Source organism: Pelodiscus sinensis, chromosome 1 (assembly GCF_049634645.1).
Source record: "Pelodiscus sinensis isolate JC-2024 chromosome 1, ASM4963464v1, whole genome shotgun sequence".
NCBI lineage: Eukaryota > Metazoa > Chordata > Testudines > Trionychidae > Pelodiscus > Pelodiscus sinensis.
Window position 1 is genome coordinate 49,270,332 of NC_134711.1, and position 23,640 is coordinate 49,293,971.

At 41.5% G+C, this 23,640-nt stretch overlaps 1 protein-coding gene across 4 annotated transcripts in view; it reads left to right on the forward strand.

Moving 5' to 3' along the window:
- Window positions 1-23,640, forward strand: part of DOCK4 (dedicator of cytokinesis 4) — a 386,260-nt gene that overhangs the window by 123,545 nt on the left and 239,075 nt on the right. For all 4 annotated transcript variants that reach the window (XM_006122512.3, XM_006122513.3, XM_075929689.1 and 1 more), the window contains exons 6-7: window positions 12,618-12,766; window positions 22,374-22,458. In XM_006122512.3, coding sequence (XP_006122574.1) covers window positions 12,618-12,766; window positions 22,374-22,458 — 234 coding nt within the window. The remainder of the gene's footprint in view (window positions 1-12,617; window positions 12,767-22,373; window positions 22,459-23,640) is intronic.

Sequence of the window (23,640 nt, forward strand, 5' to 3'; positions counted from 1 at the left end):
ATGGATGTTCCAGGACCAGATTCCTGGTGGAGGGCTGTCGGCTGGGCTGCCAGTTGTACTACATATGGGCAGCCAGGCACAACCCAGCGGGGCTGCCTGGTTGGGGTCAGGAGCCCAGAGTGGTATAGCGGGGCGAGGAGCTCAGCAGGCTGCAGCAGGGCTACCCGGAGGGTCCAGGAGACTGGTGTGCAGGGAGCTGGGCTGCCCAGCACAGCACGAAAGGAGATGGGAATGGCAAGGCAGCGAGGCTGGCGGCAAGGGGAACCAGCCAGGAGGTTGGTGGCTGGTCCAGAGCTGGGGGGAGCCAGTAACAGGGGAGCCAGATATGACCTCCCCTGGTCCAGCAAAACCCCTCATTGAGGACTGGTCAGGTACCAAGGGTGCCAGACCAGGGAGGGCCAACCTGTTGAGGAAAAAGAGGGGAAAATCCTCTTCCAAAATCTGACACCTTTTAAGTATCCATGCCTTTAATTTAACTTTGTGTTTGTAATAGGAAATTACATTTTGGACAGATTTTCTTAAAAGAAAATTGTTTTGATGGACAAAAAGTCAAATGCCTTTAAGCCTGACTGTGGTCCTTGTTTTTAAAGAAATACTCAGCAGCCAGTTTAAGGAAAGTAGCTTGATATTTAGGTTTAAAAAAAAGGCAAGATAAAATGTGTTGCACAAAGTAAAAGTGCAATTGCTGAGCTGAAACAATGACATGGTGTCAGACAGAGAGATTTAAAAATATAAGTACTGAAGATTGTCAGTTACATAATAAGTATGGCATATAATTTAGTTTTAAAAATATTGGCAGGATGGAAGAAAATGGCTTTTATTTTAGTTTGCTGTATCTTTGCCTTTATTCATTCTTAGCAAGGGCAATTTGTCTTGTTTATACAAATATTCTGCAGACTCAGCATGAGTTTGTGATAGGAGAGCCCTACTATCCAGTTTGCCAGGGTTGGAAAGAAAGCAACCTCTGTAAATTAACTTGGAAGTCTGATTATAGATTAAGTCCAGCCTCTTAAGAAGAGCATGCATTCTCACTTACCTCAGCACTTCTGAACTGAGCCCAAATTTAGCAAAGCATTGACTTAAGGCCATCCCTAATCAGCATAGCAATGTGCTAAAGTCTCATTAAATTCAATGGTGCTTAACCATATACCTAAAGCTAAGCTTGTGCATAAGAATTTTGCTTTCATGGATGAACTGCGGATGTCAGGTCTAAATAGGAAAGTGTATAAAAGGTGAAATGACAGCACTACTTGTGGAAAGGTGACTGACTATAAGGATAGCTGCCATGTATTCATAAAAGTTTGTAATTATGAACATCCTCTGTCCATTTCTATAAAATCTATTGAACCTTTACTATTGAGAATATGGAGAAAAAAATCTGAAAAGAGTTTTAAAATTAAAGTGTTTCAAGAATTTGGTTCATACTTCCAAAATGCCTTGTCCTACAAATTCCAAATTTGATTTGTTGAGCTAAAGTACCATTTTAATAAATCAATGGTTGGGTGGTATGGATTAATGGGAGCTATTTACAGTTGTATATGATTTAAAAAACTTGTGATATGATACATATACAGGACTAAAGTAGGCTGGATTTAGGTTAGCTACTCTGTGTTACAGCTGGGACATAAAAGAGGCGAAGGGAGACTTCCTGAGGGGAAGAGGAAGTGTACTTTGTCCACAAGTCCAAGGAACAATCATTACCATGTCACAGACCAAGAAGCAAGGAGAATTTGGGAAACTGACTGTCATGTTTAAGCAGAAAGAATATATTGCTTGTTAGGGACAATGTAAGATAGGGACTATTTGATTTTTCTGTTAGTTGAAGCAAACTTTTATTGCTATTTTTGCACCAAGCCGAAGAAAGCTTCAGTCCTGACACTGCATGTATTGGGCCAGGCCAAAGAATTGCTCTGTGCGGGTCTGCCTGGATCTGCCTGTGACGTAGTAGTGATGAACAACATATTGTTTCTTTTCTCCTTGTTTATTTCCCTTTCATGATAGCTGCTGCTGTGTCCCCACCATGTCTATAATGGTTTTTAAATGTATAAATAGCAATATTTCATAAACATTAAGAAAAATTAACCAATCTGCTGTTGATTCCAAAGTTGATCAGAGTTTGGGAGCATGATTTGGCAGTTTGAAACCAGGGAGGTGATGCAAGGTGCCCAGAAAGGGGGACAGAGGATTGGAAGGGACATGGACCTATTCTTTCCTGTCTACAAAAGTAGGGATTCTTGGAAGGGGAGCAAGACTTATGGGCATGGAGAGGGAGAGCTGTAGAGCATAGAAGATGAGCACTGAGAGAAGCATGAAACCACAAGGCATAGAGACAGGACCATAAATAAATGCAGCTTTTTTATCCACGTTAAAAGGTTTTTAGCTACACAAGAAATGATAGAAACCCTCCACTTTGCTCATCTTCTCTTTTGCTTCCACAATTCTTAACCCTATATCCTTCCCAGCTTGAATTTCCTTTTCTTCACTCCCATCACCTCTTATGAACTCAGTAACTTTGGGCCTTTTAGATCAGTCAGACAAGGGCTCCCCTCCTGCAGACACTATACACCAGCAATAGGCAACCTAAGCTAGAGATTGGGCCGCATCAGTGGCCCTCCTCCATCTCAGTGGGCCACAAGATGGTTGCAACCAAGACAGTCTCCTTGCACATGGTAGTTTTGCTAACTGTGCTTGTATGCTTAGAATTTTCAGGCTAAGCCAATTGAATGGTAGCAGTGCTTTGATTGGATGCAGAGGGAGCCTAGGTCTCTCACAGTCAATGTTGCGTGCAATCAGCACGCACCTCACTTCATAAACTTTGCTTTACATGTGTGTCACTTTAGTAATACCGGTAGGAAAAAGCCTGTGTGAATGGAAGCCAACGGAATCTGGCAACCCTGTGCATGGGCAATAGTAAACAAAATGTCTTGTGGGCCACACATAGAACCCTAATAGGCTGCAGGTTGCTGACCACAAATTCCATGTACATTTCAAGACCTCATTTTTTAAAAAAATCTCCCTCACAGTTTGTTAGGAAGAGATAAGGCAGAAAGTTTCACTGACATTCAGTTAGCACCTCCCCAGAATTACATTTTGCTTGAGAAAATTCCACAGTTCTATAAAACTCTAATGTTGGATCAGGAAATGACCAATTAAGGCTTCCAGCCAGTTCTCCATGATTGACTATTGCCAAGTCTAATTTACACAATCTACCCAACATTAATTTTGCTACAACTAGCTAAAATATAAGCAACGATCAGAATAATGAATTCCTAGTATATCATAAAATACAATTTCCTATCTAAAGAATGCACTTCTAATATGCCTTACTAGTAACATGTTTATATGTGGTATTCCAGTAAGCTACATTGTAATGTTCAGTGCAAAAAAGAACGATGTGCGTTAGTTTCTATATAATATAGTTATAAATATGAAATGTTAAAGGCCTTGCATACACTTCAACATCATATAATCCCACAGACTTCATAGCACTAAATAAATGTAATCATGCTATTTCTGTAGGTAAAAATGTTCTTGTACTCCACCCCATGCATCAGTAAAAGAATTTATACATGAGACCTAACTGCATGTTTCCTGGAACTATATTCCTTTCACAATCTTTGTGTGCTAAAAAAATGTATAAATTCAGCAATGTATGTCTAACAGCATATTTTTCATGCAGAACAAAATAAGGGGCAAAGTTAAGGTAGTCTAGGTCAGTGTTTCTCAACCTTTTTTATAAAGTACCCCCTTTAAAAAGTATATAAGTACCTCCTGTACCTACAGTTTTCAAACACACAATTTTTTTTCTACCATTGAGACATATTTGTTTAAACAACTTAATCGTAGCCGGGCAGGTGATGAAATTTTTGAGTGTAAAAAGTACAAAAATAATAAAATACTGTAAAACTTAAAACAAAAATTCAGTTTTCTCCAAATTTCAGTTGTGTTAACGCACTCCCCAGATTTCTCTTGAGTATCCCTAAGAGTACTCGTACCACTGGTTGAGAAACACTGGTCTAGGTCATACTGAGTCATAGGACAGTAGGGGAGTTGACTGGATCCCTTCATTGTTCAGTTAACTTTTCCACTTTATCTTTAATTGTATACTTTTTATAAATAAAGTGGGGATTAGTTTGACTGCATTTAAATATTATGACAGGGTCAGCCTGGAGGCAATAGATAGAAAGAAAGGCAGCTCTAAAAGGCAGCAACAGTCCTGGTTATTCAGGAGCAGAGGAGATAGGGCTGCTGTAAATCAATCAGAGCCAGCTGATCTCACTTGAGGCTGCCTTAGAGCCTTTTAAAAGGAATTCCTCCCTGCAGGGAGAGGATGAGAGAGTGGGAGAGGAAGTGGAGTGAGACGAGACCAGAGCAGATAGGAAGAAAACCAGACAATCTAAGGAAGGTAAGGGCAACATTGCCAGAAACAGGAAAGTGGGGATGAGGAGCTCCAAACAGGGGTTTTAGGCCCTCCTTTTCCTGGCAGCCTGAGAACACAGCCAGAGAGGACTGTTTTTTGTAGCCCAGGCTGACCATAGGGCACCCTCCCTAATGCCCTTTGTAGCTGAGGGACAAGAGCTCAAACCCTGCTTAGGGCTAATGAAGGACTGAGCAGGGTACTGGGATCCAGGAGTGGGGTTACTGTGCCACAATATATTTTCAACTTTAGCTCTTATATAACACACAACCTCAGTCATGCAGAATGCAATGCTATACACAGCCTCAAAAACAATCGTAACATCATAATCAAAGAGGCCGACAAAGGAGGCGCTGTAGTCATCATGAACAAGACAGATTATGAACAGGAGGCAAACAGACAACTCACCAATATCAGATTCTACAAGCCTCTCTCCCGTGACCCCGCTAAGGAATACCAAAAAAACCCTGAAAAAAATGCTCAGAAAGCTCCCTGATGCTCAGGAATACATTTACACTAACACTCCCCCTAATCCCCAACCAGGAACTTTCTATCTGATACCCAAAATACACAAACCTGGAAATCCCAGATAGCCCATCATCTCAAAGCACTGGCACACTTACCACAGAATTATCTGGTTATATTGACTCCTTCCTCAGACCCTATGCTACGAGCATTCCTAGCTATATCTTCGACACTGCTGACTTCCTGAGGAAATTTCAGAACATCAGTAATCTACCTGAAAATACCATCCTGGCCACTATGGATGTAGAAGCCCTTTACACCAACATTCCACATGAAGACGGATTACAGGCTATAAGGAACACCACTCCCAATAACAGCACTGCATACCTGATTACAGAACTCTGCGACTTTGTCCTCACCCACAACTACTTCCAATTCGAAAATAATTCGTATCTCCAAGTCAGCGGCATAGCCATGGACACCCGCACGGCACCATAATATGCCAACATCTTTATGGCTGACCTTGAACAACGTTTCCTCAGCTGCTGCCCCCTGACATTCCTACTTTACTTATGCTACATCGATGACATCTTCATCATATGGACTCACAGAGAAGAGACACTTGAAGAATTTCACAAGGATTTCAACAACTTTCATCCCACCATCAACCTCCACCTGGACCAGTCCACACAAGTAATCCACTTCCTGGACACTACAGTGCAATTGAATAATGGACAAATTTCCACCACCCTATACCGGAAACCCACCGACCGCTACACTTACCTTCATGCCTCCAGCTTCCATCCCAGGCACATTTCTCAATCTCTTGTATACAGCCAAGCCCTAAGATACAACCGTATTTGCTCTGATCCCACACACAGAGACAAACACCTGTAGGATCTTTATAGAGCATTCCTAAAACTGAAATTCCCACCTGGAGAAGTGAAAAAAACAGATTGACAAAGCCAAAAAAGTACCCAGACATGAACTACTTCAAGACAGACCCCAAAGAGAAAATAACAGAATTCCACTTAATACATATAGTCCACAGCTCAAAGCCCTCCAACGCATTACACACAATCTGCAACCCATCTTGGAAAATGATGCCCTTGGGGGAAAAGCCTATTCTTGCTTACAGACAACCCCCCAACCTGAAATGAATTATTTCCGGTAACCATGCTACACACCCACATCATAAGCATCCAGGAACCCAGCCTTGCAATCAGCCACTGTGCTAACATAAGCTGCCAAATCAGGGGATCATTCAACTGCACATCCAGTAATTTGATCTATGCCATCAAATGCCAGCAATGCCCCACTGCTATATATTGGACAAACTGGACAATTCCAACGGGAAAGTATCAGATATCTGTAAAGGGAACATACAGAAACTTGTTGGGGAACACTTCAATCTACCTGATCACTCTTTAAAAGATCTCCAGGTGGTTGTCTTGTCACAAACCAGTTCTACTAGTCAAATATACAGGGAGGCATTGGAATTACAATTTATCCACAAATTCAGTTCTTACTCTGATCATCATCTCCTCAGTCGGGACAATGGATGGCTGGGACATTACCAACCTAACATTAAATGAAGGTGCCAACAGCTCTCTGTGTGGATTATTGTGTTAGTTCCCTTTGATCCTTATCTGCTTCCTTTTAACTATCCAATCTTCCTTCAGGTGCTTATGGCATTAGCTCTGCCTACTTGTTTTTCCCTTTGATATTTTCATTCCCTCTGTTCCTTGTTTCCCTCCACCTTCTCTTTTTCCTTCCCCCTTCTCCCTTCTCCCCTATTTATTTTGGGACGGCACATTCCTAAACTGATAACTCCGGTCATCTGAAGAAGTGGTCTGTGCCCACAAAAGCTCATGATACCACCTGCATGTTTTGTTAGTCTATAAAGTGCTACCAGTCCATTTGTTGTTTTTTTTCTGTACAGACTAATTCAGCTATCCCCTGAAGTTTCCAGTCATTTTTTCAGTTACTTGTTTTGTTTATCACTTGGTGTTGAAATGAACTTTTATGACAAAAAATTACAAGCAGCAGGAACAGAAAACCTGGTTCCCGAGTAATTAATAAAATTGATGGGTGATTTATCTGATAAAGAGGGTTTTACCCACAAAAGCTTATGCCAAAATAAATCTGTTAGTCTTTAAGGTGCACAGGACTCCTCATTGTTTTTGCTGATACAGATGAATCTGGCTGTCCCTCTGAAACTTGTGGGTTTTTTGTACTTTAGTTTCTGTCTATTTGGAGATACTAAAGGACCTTATTTTCACATAATATTTGCCTTCTGAAACCTAGATTCCTTTAAGGCAGGGGTGGGGAACCTTTTTTCCTATTAGTGGCCATTGACCAATGCTAAAAATCAGTCAGGGGGCTGCATGCAGCCCCATGGGAGAGGAAGGTGACTATGTGCTGTTTTGAACATAAGAACAGCCATTCTGGGTCAGACCAAATGTCCATCTAGCCCAGTATCCTGTCTTCCGACAGTGACCAATGCCAGATGACCCAGAGGGAGTAAACACAACAGGTAATCATCATGTGATCCCTCTCCTGTCATCCATTTCCAGACAAACGGAGACTAAGGACACCATTCCTACCCATCCTGGCTAATAGCCAATGTTGGACCTAACCTCCATGAATTTATCTAGTGCTTTTTTGAACCCTTGTTAAAGTCCTGGTCTTCACAACAACCTCTGGCAAGGAGTTCCACAGGTTGTCTGTGCACTGCATAAAGAAAAACTTCCTTTTGTTTGTTTTATACCTGCTACCTATTAATTTCATTTGGTCCCTGCACAAGTGATTGCAGAATAGCATAGGTCAGTGTCTTGCAATGGGGGAAGTAACTAAGTTGCACTGCCATGGAACCTCTGTCAGAGATTTAACAAGTACCTTCGGGAAACTTTCAAGGACTTCTTTCTGGAGGATTCCATTGAGATCTTGGTATCTATCAACACCCTGTTTGGCCAAACCAATTAGCAACACAGGGCAATATCCAGTTCACAGAAGCACAGCCAGCCTTCTACTTCTCTTTTTCCTACACCTCTGCCCTCCACAGCCTTCCATCTCATCTCTTGCTTTCTGCTCCCTGAAGAGCAACTAATGAGACTGCCTATGGACCTCAGGAATGGAGAATAGTTCCTGGCTGCCTACCCCACCAGGCAACCCTGCAAGAAGCTCTACATTCTCATCAATAATTTTATCCTCCAGGTTAGGTCCTCTTTCTGCTGTCTCCGTCCCCTTCAGAGTATCCAGGGGCTGATGGCGGTGGACTTAGTCACCACTGAGAATAATGTCCAGCTCCTTATAGAAACGGCAGTCTTAGGTGCAGCACCAGAACAGCGATTTGCCTCCCTCTCCTTATTATACATCTGCCTCACCTCCTGTATCTTTGCTCTGCACTCCAGAGTGTCCTAATCATAGCCTTTTTATCACAAGCCTCATGAAATATATATCCCATATATATCCCAATTGCAGTCAGTCACTCGTAGCTGGAGTTGAACAGACTCCTCTCCCCATATACTGATCAGATCTAACAGCTCTGAGAGAGCATTTGGTGTGATAGCCAGTCATGGTCACTAGGGAAGACACCGTGAGACCTCCCCGCACTGACCCTGCAAGCAGGACACGGAATTTAAAATTCCTGGGCTTGCAATGGAGAGGGGAGGATTGTTGTTTACTTGGTTGCAGGGCAGTGGAGTTCAAAGCACTGACCAGAGTGGCAGCATGGGAATTTTGGGATACTTCTGGAGACCAATAAAAAAAAGCTTAAAAAAAAAATCAGGCGTGATGGATGTTTGTCAACAATAAAAGGAGAGGAAAAGATAAAGGGTCGAAGTCTTTTGTCGCCGAAACTGGACATTTTTTTAAGACAAAAATCACCTTGCAGTGTGTACGCTTTTGTTGTTTTGTCACCAATAGGCAGCTTTCAGTGACAAATTTGATAGTGTAGAGAGAGCATCAGAATAGGCAGAGGCACTCGAAGAAGAAATGAAGATTATTTACTTCTACCCAGTGTTCTTCCAGATGAGTTCTGCATATTTACATTCTCTAATTTCCCCACTTCCTTGAGTCTCAGGTTAGCAATTATTGAATTATAGTGGGAGGAGCAGAGGGGTAGTCAGGAGCATTCCCCCCTTTTATACCCTCCAGGATGGAAGGGAGGGGGGCAAGTAGCTTCAGTGGACATTGCTTTCCAGTCCAGAAGGTTCTGGAAGCTCGCAGCACAGGCAACTTGATCCCACAAGTGTGAATATGTAAAGGCTCATCTCAGAGAACTCTGGTTACAGGTAAGTAATTTTCATTTCTTTCTGGAGATAAGAATATTTAATCACTAAATTTCAAAGTTCCTTTTTTTTGTTTTTGTTTTTGTTTTTGTTTTGTCATTGAGTAGAAATCAAACTTAAAAAAAAAATCCGGAAGTAGCTGCAGTGATTTGTTTGTCAGAGTATGGTGAGAATTATAAACTCAGAAATTAGTCATTTTCTATCTTGCTTTCTATGGTCTATGACACAACAGTGATGGGTAGTGGGAACAGAGCTCACGCTAGGCAGGGTTCTATAGAAGTAGCTGGTCTACCACATTTTTAACCTGATAAACAACAGTTTATTTTTCAGCCTCAGCTTGGATGTGATTGCTAATCCATGTGGTATATTTTCATCTTTTGCAGTACCCTATAAAAAACATGTCTGTCTCCTTTTGGGATTCTCTTACTTTTCAAGTAACACAGTAGCAATTAAATTTGACAGTGAAACTGTAATAAAATTGTATGCACTATTTCTTAATATGAGGCCAGTTTTAATGCTTTATTATTTAATGTGAGTAAGCAAAGAAATCTCCTTAAGTAAGGCTCCTGTACATATTTAATATGACAGGGATATGGAATCTACTTCTTCTGTAGTAAGATAGTGGACTCTAATTTCATAATTTATATGATTAGTTGAATGAATGTGTCACTGACTCATCTGTAAATACAATTAATTTAAATGTACTTTCTTATCAAGATGCTTAGAATCATTTTTCATTATTTAACTCATCAGAATCTCTCCACTAATTTTGATTTTTGCATCATGAATTCTTCCACACTGGATTACCTAATAAAAGTGAAATTAATACATCTCTAGGTGCTTTATTAATCCTCCCTTGGCCCTGCCCCAGAACCAAACCAAACCAAATCTCTCCACAAATTTATTATTTTGTAGGCAAAAACATTCTAGTACATGAACTTAATGACTAATACTAGGGTAGCTGCTGTTGCATGGGTTAATCTTAATACCGCATTTCTCAAACTGTGGATCCCGACCCCCCGGGAGGTCACGAGCAACTTAGAGTGGCATCACGAGCAACTTAGAGGAGGGGTCGCGGTATCACAAAGTTTGATAACCCCTGTCTTAATGGATATTTTAATTTCTCAGTAAGAGTGACAGTTGGAAAAACAAGAAGTTCTTTGGGTCAGGTACAATAGTTCTGTCTCTGTATAGCATCTAACCCAATGAATCCTGATTCATGACTAGGCATAGCTGCAATGAAGATAATTATAAAATACCCAAAATATTTATAGAGCTTGGAAGATATTAAAAATCAGACTAAAATAATTGTAAGGAAGGTTACATTTTGGGTCCCATGGCAGTATCCGTATTCAGTGGAGTAGTGCATATTTCATACTGAAGTTCAGCTGGTTTGAAAAAGTGTATTTCTTCACCAAATCTAGGGTCTCCTGCATGCTTACAAAAAGGAATATAAACCCAGTGGTGACTGATGGAACTTTTGTCAGTTTTCCATCTGGAAGCAGTTCTGTCTCTTGTAGATATTCTAGTTTGTTTCTTTTTCAAGGGATCTGTGCACGATGATCTAGACCTGTGTTGGTAAGAAGTTCATATGATCTTGTAGCTTATTTCTTCCGTAAGAAGACTTAATCTTCTTCATAGCAATTTATTATGATAATTTGGCCCCAAATCTGGGCTATGTGCCTGCTTTAAAGAATTAATGGTGTAAATGAAATTTAAAAAAGAAGACACCCCAAAGCAGTTGGAAGGAGTTTTAAAGCAGAGAAGTCACAGATACAAGGTAATGATGTGACCGAGGACTTTGCCTTCTCATAGAGATTGTACAGAAGGGCAGCCGATGTTCCTGTTTTTGTGCAGTTGTTCATCCAAATAAGGAACAAGGGGAAGGGAAGACACTATGCCAAGATAAGAAGAACTATCTCTGATCATGTTTTTCAAAACTTTGTATGTTACATCAGCAGATCTTAATGATTCAAAGCACTTCCTCAAAATAACGGTCTCCAGACAATATAAAAATAGGACATTAATTAAGGAGAGTTGGAACAGGTGAGGGAAGGGGACTATTGCTGATACCCTGTATCATTGTATAACTAAGGTGGGAAAGTGCAGGGTTAAAAAGTCATAAGGTAATTCAGATAATTCTCCATGCTTGAGAGTCATGTTAAGCAGACGATGCCTGTCAGACGATGCCTGATCTATGATATGCAGTACCAGTCATCAGGCATGTCTAAAAAAGACTGAAACTGAATTCTTGTTCTGTAGGCCAATAAAAAGTAGAAAGAGGCTTTGGAGGCAGTGCTTAAAGAGTAGCCTTCAGTTATTGTGTTAACACAATACAGTAAAACTCCGGTGGTCCGGCATCCAGTGGTCCGGTACGCCTGAGGGTCCGGCACCAACTGCAACCCGGAAGTGCTCCGGCAGCTGCTTCAAGTTGTTAGAGTAATTGATTAACTGCGGCTGGATCCGCAGCCGACACGCAGTTAATGTAACTTTCCTCTCTACTGCTGGGAGGGGGGGCCAGGGGATGGTAGGGGTCGGTGGGAGAGGGGGAAGGGGGCGAGGGTGTGCCAAAGCAGCCGCATTCAGGACGTTCTGGTCAGTTACAGTCACTCCGGCTGGATCCACAGCCGACACGCAGTTAATGTAATTTTCCTCTCTACTGCCGGGAGGGCGGGGGGCAGGGGAAGGTAGGGGTCGGTGGGAGAGGGGGAGGGGTCTCCCGCCGACCCCTACCTTCCCCTGGCCCCCACCCTCCCGGCAGTAGAGAGGAAAATTACATTAACTGCGTGTCGGCTGTGGATCCAGCCGGAGTGACTGTAACTGACCAGAACGTCCTGAATGCGGCTGCTTTGGCACACCCTCGCCCCGTCCTCCTCCCCCTCCCCCTCTCCCACCGACCCCTACCTTCCCCTGCCCCCCCTCCTCCCGGCAGTAGAGAGGAAAATTACATTAACTGCGTGTCGGCTGTGGATCCAGCCGGAGTGACTGTAACTGACCAGAACGTCCTGAATGCGGCTGCCTGCCTGTCACCGCCTCTCCTCTTCCGCTTGCAGGCTCTGCATCCCTGCAGCAGGAGGGAGGGTTTGGCACACTCCCGCCCCCTCCTCCGCTTCTCCTTCGACGAGACCCGCCCCTGCCAGAGTACCTCCTGATAGTCCGGCATTTCTGATAATCCGGCACCACCTGGGTTCCAAGGGTGCCGGATTATCGGAAGTCTACTGTAGCTTGTGCTTGATGTGATGCTGAGTCTCTAAATACATTTGTTCCTATTCACATGTTTTTTGAGGGAGGATCACAATGTGATGGGGCAGAGAGAGAATGATGCACACGAGGGAGAAGTTAGAGAAGGTCCTAGAGAGTATTTGTTCCCCCTTCACAATGTAACTGTTCGCATTGTTGACTCCCTCAGTTGGTGTATGCATAACTCTTTGTGTATCTGACAGAGAAATGAAGGGGATCTCTTTCACCGACTATGGCACATAATGAATGAAATCCTGGATCTGAGAAGGCAGGTGCTTGTTGGCCATCTCACCCATGACCGCATGAAGGATGTAAAACGGCACATCACTGCTCGCCTGGATTGGGGCAATGAGTGAGTAAGAATTAATGATAGAAGCAGTTATGGTAAACTGGTCATAATAAATGAATCTCAATGTCACAATTTTATACTCCATAGTAACATGTTAAGGGCCTGTGTCAGAAATGCGGAGTTTAATGCCAAAATTTTCCAAGAACTCTGTCCCCTTTCCCCAAGAACTCTGTCTGTTTTCCCCAGTTCATTTCCATGGGAAGGGCAGATTTGGGTCTGCACATTTTACACTTTGAAAATAAATGATTCATAGCTTCTTTATTTAAAAACACACATACACAGACACAAAAACAAAAAGGAAAACAACAAACATTTGCTTCAGCTTGGCATTTACCTAGCAATCATTGAAATGCAGGGCTAGAAGGGATTGTGAGGTGAGAACTTCCTTTTTAACTCATTAATACCTGCAAAGCCTGGTACATACTCAACTTTTACAAATCAGCATATGCTTATTTATGTCAGCCTCAGACCAAGATTTTTAGTTTATTCTGTTAGTTTTTATCTGTGCAGCTTCAAGATATATTAAGAAACACATAACAATTATTAAACACTATCAGACTCCTGCATTTTGCTTTTACTTAAATATTTATTGAGGAAAGCTAAGTAAATCATACATACTGTCACTACTTTGATAGTAGACAAGTATTTTTCTGCCTTTGTATTTAGCTGAACTCATACTATATCAAAGGCTTTCACTTCACTGTTACTAACTGCATAATGACATCATGAATTCTAGAAATAAAAAATTAATAGCTTGCAGTTTTGATGTTGAATGTGATTTTACTTGGCCAGATACGATTCATTCTGATCTTGATACTATCTTGCACAATTTGAAAGGCCAGCAAGCTCATCTCTATTCCAAACACGCTGCATGTAGGAAAAATAAACACAATTGGCTTCTCTTGACTCAATATTACTTTTGGAAACAGCAGCACAGATTAAAAGTACATTGGTGCTTGCATTTAAAATCAAGACTTATTTGATGCCCTGTTCTTGTAGTTGACAATAGGGCATAAAGCTCTAATGACTTTTCTAGAGAGGTGCCAACTATTGCTGCCTTGCTGGGTCCATGTTTGGCAGCTGAGTAGCACAGATGTCAGGAAATGAAGTGTACTTTATAGTGATGACATTTATATACATAGCTAGCTTTTTTACTCTAAATTTGTAGCATGGTTTTGAAAAGTTGAGATTGTGGAGGAGAAAGAGAGAGAGGAGAGGGCAGAGGGCTTTGAGATTAGCTTGTAGCTGTGACCTGTCATATGTGACTTGTGTTTTGCTGCTGTCTTAATTACAAAGGCTTTCTGGCCTGAGTTTTCGAGTGCTCTGAGCCACATGTACTTCCTGTTAAAGTCAATAGGAGCGATGACTGGTCAGTGCCTCTGAAAGTCAGGCCACTGGTTTCTAAAGTGGTGTATCAGTTTTTACTATGAACTTAACTGGTCATTGGACAACTTTTCTGCCATTATGTTTGTTGTTCTTGTGCACAATGTGGAATGAGTATGGTCTGCCTTGTAATTTTTATGTTAGAATATAAGGCCTGATCTAAAACCCTTTGAAGTCAATGAGAGTTTTTCCAGTGACTACAGTAGATTAAGGTTAGATGCATTTGACATTTGAAAAGATAAAGTACACAGATGATACTTCTCAGGATAAAGGCTGTTAAGTGGGTAAGAGATTAAATGTACAGCAGAAAAGGGAGAACTGGAGAAAAGGAGTAAGAAAGGAAATAATGAATCTCTATTTGAAGGTAGAATTTTCATTTGTATGGACATGTGATTTTCTATATTCCTTTTATACCAGTAAGTAGTTTACCCACCTATTGCTCAGAAACCAAGGTGATAGGTATCAGTGGTATTTAGTTTATTATTAAATCAAAGGAGAATATTGTATACTTTATAGATTATCATAACTACTTACATATTACTGCTGGCTTTGATAGATTAAGCAGATGAATTATAGAAACAGATGCCATCTGTAGAGGGAGGTAATCAACAGCAGCTAGCCTTTCTGAAAAGAGATTCTTGTTACTTGGGTTGTTCATTTAATTAGTTTTGCGGTGAACTGGAAAAATAGGGAAGAGTGGGAGGGGAGGGGAGAATAAGAAATAAAAAGGGAAGAGAAGGAGCATCTTTGTTCCTAAGGAGCTCTGTCCTGCCTGGCACAGAGAAGTGCTAAGCCCTCAATAACCATTGAAACCAGCTCAAGCTGAGGATACTCAGTATCTTGCCAGATCATTCCCAAATAAATTATTGTTTTTTATTACTAGATTTTCCCTTTGATAGGATTTCCTCTTACTCTTCTTTCTCTTTCTACATTCCACTTTACCTACTTTCCCTTCTATTCTCAAGCTAATGGTATATCCTGGCCTCACCAGTCTCTTCCCCTTACGAAGAAACTCCTCGAGACTCTGCCAGTCTGCACCTTGCCTTGCAGATAAAGTTACCAAGTTTCCCAGAAAGATGTCGGCAACATCCTGCCCCTGTTGCTTGTTAATCATAACATTTACCACATTTGCTGCTTCCAAAGAGAGAGTGCACCCGCCTGTTAATCCAGTCAAGGACCTACACTTGCTTTAATACATAGAACTGAGATGGTTTATGATAAAACTAAGCATAAGTTTATTAATACAGAACATAGATATACATTATACTAAGCAAGAAAAAGAGAGACAAGTGTGATTATAAAGAAAACAAAAATAACATTTTCTAGGGTCCAAAACTGAACTTTAGGAAGTTACAATCTTTGCCTAAGCAGCTATCTTGATTACATCAAACTTCCACTATCTGCAGCACTACAGGCAGGAGAAGCCATCATTGACAGATTCAGAGGGTGCTGATAACTTTGTCCCCTAAGTGAAGGAAAACAAACGAATTTCCTTTCTAGTCCAAAAAAACTTTGAAATGTATTCTTTAAAAAGTGAATGTTGTCTGGGTTTCTCTCCCCTGCTGCGAGCTTTGGGGGTGTAGGCTTCATCCCCCTTCTTCATTATTTGGTCAGTTTTCTTTGTTGATGGGTTTGATCACTTTGTTTATCTTAGATGCAAATTTCCCTTTGCTTATAATCAAACCATTCTGTTTTCTCATCCAGCTCTTAGCTTGATCCATGCAGACTGGTAAACCCCCGTTCTTTAGGGTAGGTTTGTTTATCAGCTGTCTGCAAAAGGTATTTTCAGCACACCTGCTACAACTCTTCACATACAACCCATACATACATCACACAGTTTTATACGATACCTTGCAAGACACAGTTTGTTCGATTATTCTGATAATAGTGTGGTTGGGTGTGTCCTTTGCTAGTTGGCATAAATAGGCTCTTACAGTCACAGTGTCCTACTTCTGCCTGTGATCTATGACATTCTATAGGAAGCTTTCTGACTTATGTACCTATATAATTATACAGTGCTATACATGTACATATACAATGATTGGACTGAGCATTAACAAGGGAAAGACAATGAGGATCAACCAGTCAGACAACAACACCATCACACTGGGAGGGGATGATCTGGAAGATGAGGAGCCGTTCATCTACTTGGGGAGTATTATGGGCAGAGACGGAGGAACAGACAAGGATATTAGTGCTAGGATAGGGAAAGCAACAGCTGCATTCAAGATTCTTCATCCCATATGGAGTTCACAAATAATATCTACAAAGACGAAACTGTGAATCTTCAACACAAATGTGAAGAGTGTGCTCTTGTATGGATGCGAGACCTGACATACTAAAAGTCTTCAATTCACAAGCTACAGACATTCATAAACAGATGTCTGAGGTACATCCTTCACATCAAATGGCAAGACTTTGTCACAAATGAAGAGCTTTGGAACAGAGCAGGACAAGAACCACTTGACGTTCAAATCAAGAGAAGAAAGTGGGGATGGCTAGGCCACACTCTCAGAAAACTATCATCTAGCATAATCCATCAAGCTCTCACATGGAACCCACAAGGAAAATGCAAAAGAGGAAGACCTCAGATAACGTGGAGAAGATCTACTGAGATTGAAGGACAACAACTGGGGTACTCCTGGACTCAGCTAGAAGTTTTGTCGCAAGACAGAGTGAAGTGGAGGAGACTTGAGGATGACCTATGCTTCACTTAGAGTACAAGGGTTTAAGAATACATGTATAATCGTAAAGTTCTTCTTGACCTTTTCAAGAGACCAACTGCATGTAGATATATGTGATTTGAATAGGTCACTCTAACCTGCATAGTACACATTTTTAGTGGGCATAACAACGATCCAATCCTTTGAAGATTATAGCTACAGTATGTACAATATACTCTATCAGTAGATTTTTATTGCCAGATTCATGTTCTCTCTTCACCTATTTTCTGAATGGCTGTCACACTAATTTTGTTAATTAAAATGAAACCCTCACAATCTTTTTAAAAAATTAGTTATTTGGTAAATTTAGTACTTTTCAGGGATGTCAGATTGATAGCTGTTTAGACTGAAACCCTTTGTCTCTCACCTTTCAATCATTGTATCTTAATTCTGCCCCAGACAGGGCATGTATGGAGGTAGAAAGGAAAAAGGGCAATGGTTAGCTTCATGTCTCTGAAATTTGTGATGCCAATGCTGAGAGAGCCAACAGAAGTGCCAGTTGTGATGGTGATTTTTGTAATGGGAACATTTCTCTACTGAAAACGAGATAAACTACCAAAGCTGGACTGGATTTGAACCAGTGACATGAAAGTCTAAAGCTTTTCTATCCTATTCTATTATCAGAACCTGAGCTTTCTGATTACACTTAGTTTCTTTCTTTTCTTCTTTGTCCACTGTAGGGAATAGAAAAACCAGTCTCAGTAAAAACATTATCTCTGTTTGAAAACTAAAAAGGTGGATTCATTACCTTGGCTATTAAGGAAAAATTGAGGCTCGGTCAAAAGAAGGTTCGTCATGTGGGCAAGGACCCAGAGCACACATTGAGGCAAATTTATAATATGATGCAGGTTTGGGGGAGAACAAGCTGGGAACCATCTATAACAACCATTGGAAACACCGGCCTCAGAGGAGGCAAGATGAGTGTGACTGTAGCACTGATTCACTTCCACATGCAATTTGTATTGGTAGGCCTGCCATATCTGCTGAACAGGTGTTCCAAATCCTGCTGACCAACACACTGGCTACACCTACACAAGGATAAAAGACTCACGGCATGGCCACAGCTAACTAGGTCAGCTGGCTCATACTTGTGTTGGTTCTGTGGGGCTAAAAATTACTGTGTAGACTGGCACCAACCTGGCAGCATCTGGAAGCTTGGGCTACAGCTCAAGCCCAGATATCTACCCAGCAGTTTTTCATCTCCAGAGCCCAGGCTAGCTAAGAGTTTTTTAATCCTTGTGTAAATGTACCCACCGTGGCTTCCATAATAAGCTTAAGTGAACTCACAGTTTTGTATTTCAGTGATGTAGGTACACAGTTCCTATTAATGACAGAAATCATTTATGTGGAGCGGAGTGGACACAAGTCAGTGCATCTGTCCCCCACACTCCTCACTAACAAAGGTTGTGCTTCACAACTGAATTGTAATGGGAGATGGAGAAAAGAACTCTAAATTCCATTCACTTGACAACTCTTCATTTGTTGCTGATAATCTCCCAAACCTTTTAAATGTAAGTGTATCTTGGCGTCTTTCCAAAGGGTGTCTTCAACTTTCATAACTGAACTTTGCAGCCATTTCAGTCTTTATAAGATCTCTCTTATGCCTTAGAGTTTATTGATTATTTAATCTTGCAGAAGGTAGGATTATTTAATATTTGAGAAGGTAAATTCCCATTGAGTGTAAGGGTTGGATGAATAGTGCTTTTTTAGTTTCTTCTGGATACCAGAAAAGAGTATAGTTCAAGTCCTTAAATAAAAGTATAAAATACAGTGAGACTGATACAAAAATTGTGTAAAATACGATGCTTATTTTTTTGTTTTTTAAAAACATTTCATACAAAATAGTAAATCCACAGAAAACTTAACTAGGCAGCATTTTGTATAGAACATTGGGTCTGCGTAATAGCACAAGAATAAAATGAAAACCTTCTACTGTGGTTACAATTTAAACATTTCTGTGATTGCAGAGACATTAACATTTCTCATTTGAAATACAAACACCACCCACCATCCCGGGCCCTCTTCCAGCACCAGTCTGGCCACCTGCCACTGCCCATCCAATCCCCTTGCCACCCTTTTCCTTGCTTAGCATTGGTCCGGTGGCCCCAGGGTCCCATCACTCGGCTGTCCTCCCCAGGATTCAGCACCCAGCCCCTTCTCACCAGGCAGAGGCAAGCGACCCTCGCAGGCTGGAGGACTGAGCAGGGGGCAGTCATGCAGTGGGTGGCTAGAGAGGAGTGGCATTTTCCCCTTAAAAGAGCCAGTTCTCTCCAGCCAGCTGCCTGCTCCTCAGGCTTGTGCCTCCCTCCCGACCCTGCTCTAGGTTGTCACCTCCCTCGGACCAGATGGGCTGGGTGTCACTAGTAAATGGCATCCAGTCCAGGAGAGTTGGCAAGCCCATTCCCTCACAGGTGCTTATCTGTGTAAGGCACTAGCCCCAGGGGAGACAGCCCTGCTGGTAGATACCAATAGTCTGTTAACAGTTTTTTTTTCTTGCTACATATATACAAGTTTTACAATGTAGCAGAATGTGAACGCCTATTGGTTAGGAAAAAAGTGAAACTTTGGTGGTACCTTTGGTAAGCCACAACCCTTGATGGTTGTTTTTTCTTCTGCAAGGATAACAGACTCTAGATAGATGTTAGTACTTTGTGCTTTGTTGTATGATACAATAGATGCTCTAAAACTTCTTCCAGTGGCTACTATTCATAGGGAAACCACCTGCTCAGGAGAGTGACTGTGTGTAAATTTTTTTTCATTAACTTAAAAAAAGATAGAAATGAATAACAGTGCTTGTTACAGAAATTTTCTATTTTCAGTTTCCCCCAGTCAGCACAAGAATTTTTGCAATCCACAACAGAACCAGTACTGGGTATTTTGCAAGTCCCCTAGCTGTGAAAAATGTCAGGGGACTGAGTTGTAGGTGGTTTAGTGGTCAGAGTTTGAATGCTGGAATCAAGAGGCAAGACAGGATCAAAAACAAGAACTGGGGCTGAACATCAGTACCAAAATCAGATTCCAAATGCCAGAACATTTGAGTCCGAGCCAGGAATCAGAGCTGAAGGTCAGAACAGGATTACTAGGAGCCAGGGAAGTCAGGAACAGAGCTGATTCTGAGGAAGGAGCAAGACTGGGATGGGATATGAACAAAGCTGGGTGCAGGGTAGGTTTTAGATTGGAGCTATGACGGATATGATCATGAGTAGAGCTTGAAGAGAGATGAGCACAGAGAAGTAGGGAATCCATAGGTGTCCATGTTGAGCAGCTTACAAAGCTGCTGCTGCAGCTGTGCTTAAGAACTGAACGACTGAGCAGGGGACACCTACTAGCTTCCTCAGCCACTTCCTTAGTCAAGGCAGTCCATCAGGCTAGCAGGCTCATTAGCTTTCAGGAGTACTGAGAAGGTACAGCTGCTGGGCGTTATGCCTGACATAAAATAATAATGTGTTACTGTAGGCTGGCCCCCTATAGAATGACAAAAGGAGATTAGCATGGATGGGTTTCTAGACTAAAATGAGACAGTATGCAGCATGGGGAGACAGCAGAACAAATATTGTAAAAACTAAGTGGTGTGTGAAGTAGTTTGTGACAAGGACTATTTTAAATGTGAAAAACGTGTAATTCTTTTCATTCTTTCCTCCTCTACTCCATTATCCTGTAATTCTTTTCATTCTTCTCTCTTCAACTCCTTTATCTTTCTCCCTTTATTTTTCTTCATGCCATCTCTCTACTTCCACTCACTTGTGTTTCATTCCACGAGCCGTGACAAATTCATTAGTTTTTTAAAATGTTTTCATAAATCCCCAAACTTCTCCGTAGACCTGCCATTTGACATCACTAATACAACTGCATGGCAGTTATTGGGCAAGATGAGAAGGAGGACTAAGAGATTGTGCACAGGCGTTCCAGAGCCTAGAGCCTTCCAGTGTCCTAAAGTCCACATGGGAGTGTGCCTTGAAGAAAGGCTTCATTTTCTTCCTCTGGTGACCCATGGGAGAAAGGGGGAACTGAGGAACAAATTGTCACTAACAACTCTCCTTGCCCTCTCCTGACCCACTCCCAAGATTTGTGTCTTCCTGGACATCTGGGGCCATCTCATCAATTCTCTCCTCTCCCCACTGAGCTAAATTTCACTTTTACTGTAGCGTTTTGGAGACATGATTTAGATACAAATAGTAAGATTAGGAATTGCGGTGTTAGGAGGTAATTTAAGAATGTTTCACTAGTTATAAATTGCAGCTGGTGTCCAGGCTAAAAGTGCCAGCTCCCCAAAGTAAATGAGACCCAGGATATGGCTGGTGAATCTTTTATTTGTAAGGAAAGAGGGAGACTGAAGTTTTTGTAGACTGAAGCATACTCTACTTCCTTGTGTGTGGAGGAAGACAAAAGAATCCAGGAGAGGGCTAAGTCTTAGGGGTTAGGCTAAAGAGTCAAATTATTGGTTATATGGGTATAAGGCCATTTGACTCCACACAGGAACCAGTTACATGCCAGATATATGAGAGAGAGTGGACAGATTGCACCCTGTCTGCCCCAATGTTCCTGAGCTAATAAAGTTATAGCCAACTGTCTCTGTGTCTGTATTATATTCATCTGCATGTCCTGATTAAACACAGAAGACTCTAACAACTGTGCTGTTAATTACTGAATTTATAGGTACATCTTCAATTATCTGACTCTTTGAGGGCCCTTATAGCAAAAAAATGTTTGAACTATGTCCTAAGAATGCTCTACTAATCAGAGGAACGCAGACATGAATTGCTTTGGATGGCCATCTGCTTCTGCTTACATAAGAGATATAAGAGTTTTCTAATATTTTAAAATACAGCCATCCTGGCTATTTAAAATGTCATTATCCTAATTCAGCACATCTGCACCATGTGTGTATTTTACGTCAGTGACAAAAATAATTTTTCACTACATTTTACTTCTGTTAATTCATGTGCGCTTCATTATTTAATACAGGATAATTCAAGTGTGCTTCATTATTTAATACAAGTATCATTGTTAAGGTTGGCTCTATATGCAAGGGAGCTCATACTTTCCCATCTGTTGGATTGCTTGCTTGTTTGTTTATCAGTCATCTATTTGGATTGCCATCTGACTCAACATAGCAACGCACCACACTATTTGTACAAACGTCAGGCTGGAGGCAAAAAATATAAATTAACAATATTATGTAACACTAAAAGTTGTGATGGAACGTATCCCAGTGTAAATGGTACACAGCAAAAGGGAGAGAGAAGTCATCAGTGAACTTATAATTAATTAGATAACTAAACAAAATGATTTAAAAAAATATGAATGGCAAGTTGGAATCCAGGCATGAGACCAATTAATGTGCGCAACATTAGACATGATGTTTCCCTCAAAATTCTAACCTAGGGGGAAACAATGATTTCAAAATATACATAAGCAAATAAGGAAAGGAAATGAGTCTCCAAATATAATTATTCTGTGTGGCCTGGAATGTGTCTCCATTATTTCCATATTCTCTTTTACAGGCAATTGGGGCTAGACTTGGTGCCAAGAAAAGAATATGCTATGGTGGATCCTGAAGAGATCAGTATTACAGAACTCTATAGGCTGGTAAGTAGATGGCAACTATGATACTTTCCAGGGGCACCCAGGGTTGTGAGTCCCCTGGGTACTACTTACCTTTAGTATGAGGAAGCCTTGTCTGTTCCTGCCAGAGTCAGCTCCCTAAATCCACTGGACATGGGCAACACACACACTCCCCTTGAGCCTTTGCAGGCTCTGCTGTCACTTCCAAGGTTAGCAGTTGGCACACTTTGGCGTCAAACCCTCCAAGTGTCTCTCTGGAGCATACAACCCCATGTCTACTGGAAACTTGCAATATTTACAAGTTCACTACTTCCAGAGCTTACCAGTTCCACTTCAGATGACTCTCCGTTATAAACATATCAAAGCACGGAGGGTATGTCTACACTACCCTCCTAGTTCGAACTAGGAGGGTAATGTAGGCATACCGCACTTGCAAATGAAGCCCGGGATTTGAATTTCCCGGGCTTCATTTGCATAAGCGGGGAGCCGCCATTTTTAAAACCCCGCTGGTTCGAACCCCGTGCAGCGCGGCTACACGGGGCACGAACTAGGTAGTTCGAACTAGGCTTCCTAGTTCGAACTACCGTTACTCCTCATTTCACGAGGAGTAACGGTAGTTCGAACTAGGAAGCCTAGTTCGAACTACCTAGTTCGTGCCCCGTGTAGCCGCGCTGCACGGGGTTCGAACCAGCGGGGTTTTAAAAATGGCGGCTCCCCGCTTATGCAAATGAAGCCCGGGAAATTCAAATCCCGGGCTTCGTTTGCAAGTTCGGTATGCCTACATTACCCCGCTAGTTCGAACTAGGAGGGTAGTGTAGACATACCCTTAGATAGATAGGTTTATGGTGAAATAAAGTATAAGTTTATTTCATGAAGCTAGCGATTTAAGCAGTAGCAAACAGAAATATTGGAAAATATGGTTTCAATATAAAAAAAACATAAGCTGCATTCTAGACTTAGACATAATTAACAAGATTCTCTCATGTTTGGTGAGTTATGCTCACCCAAAATCATAGCAGTGCTTTACAGCCTCACTGGGTGTGATCCTGAGACAAACACTTTATCAATTTGTCTCCTCCAAGGACTATGTGTGTCCCCTTGCATGCCAAGAAAAAAACACATTCCTTTGTTTTTATTCTTAAACCAGATACCTCCATTGTTTATTCCTGTACATTTCCTCTTTTGTAGATTTTTGCAATCTCTTAG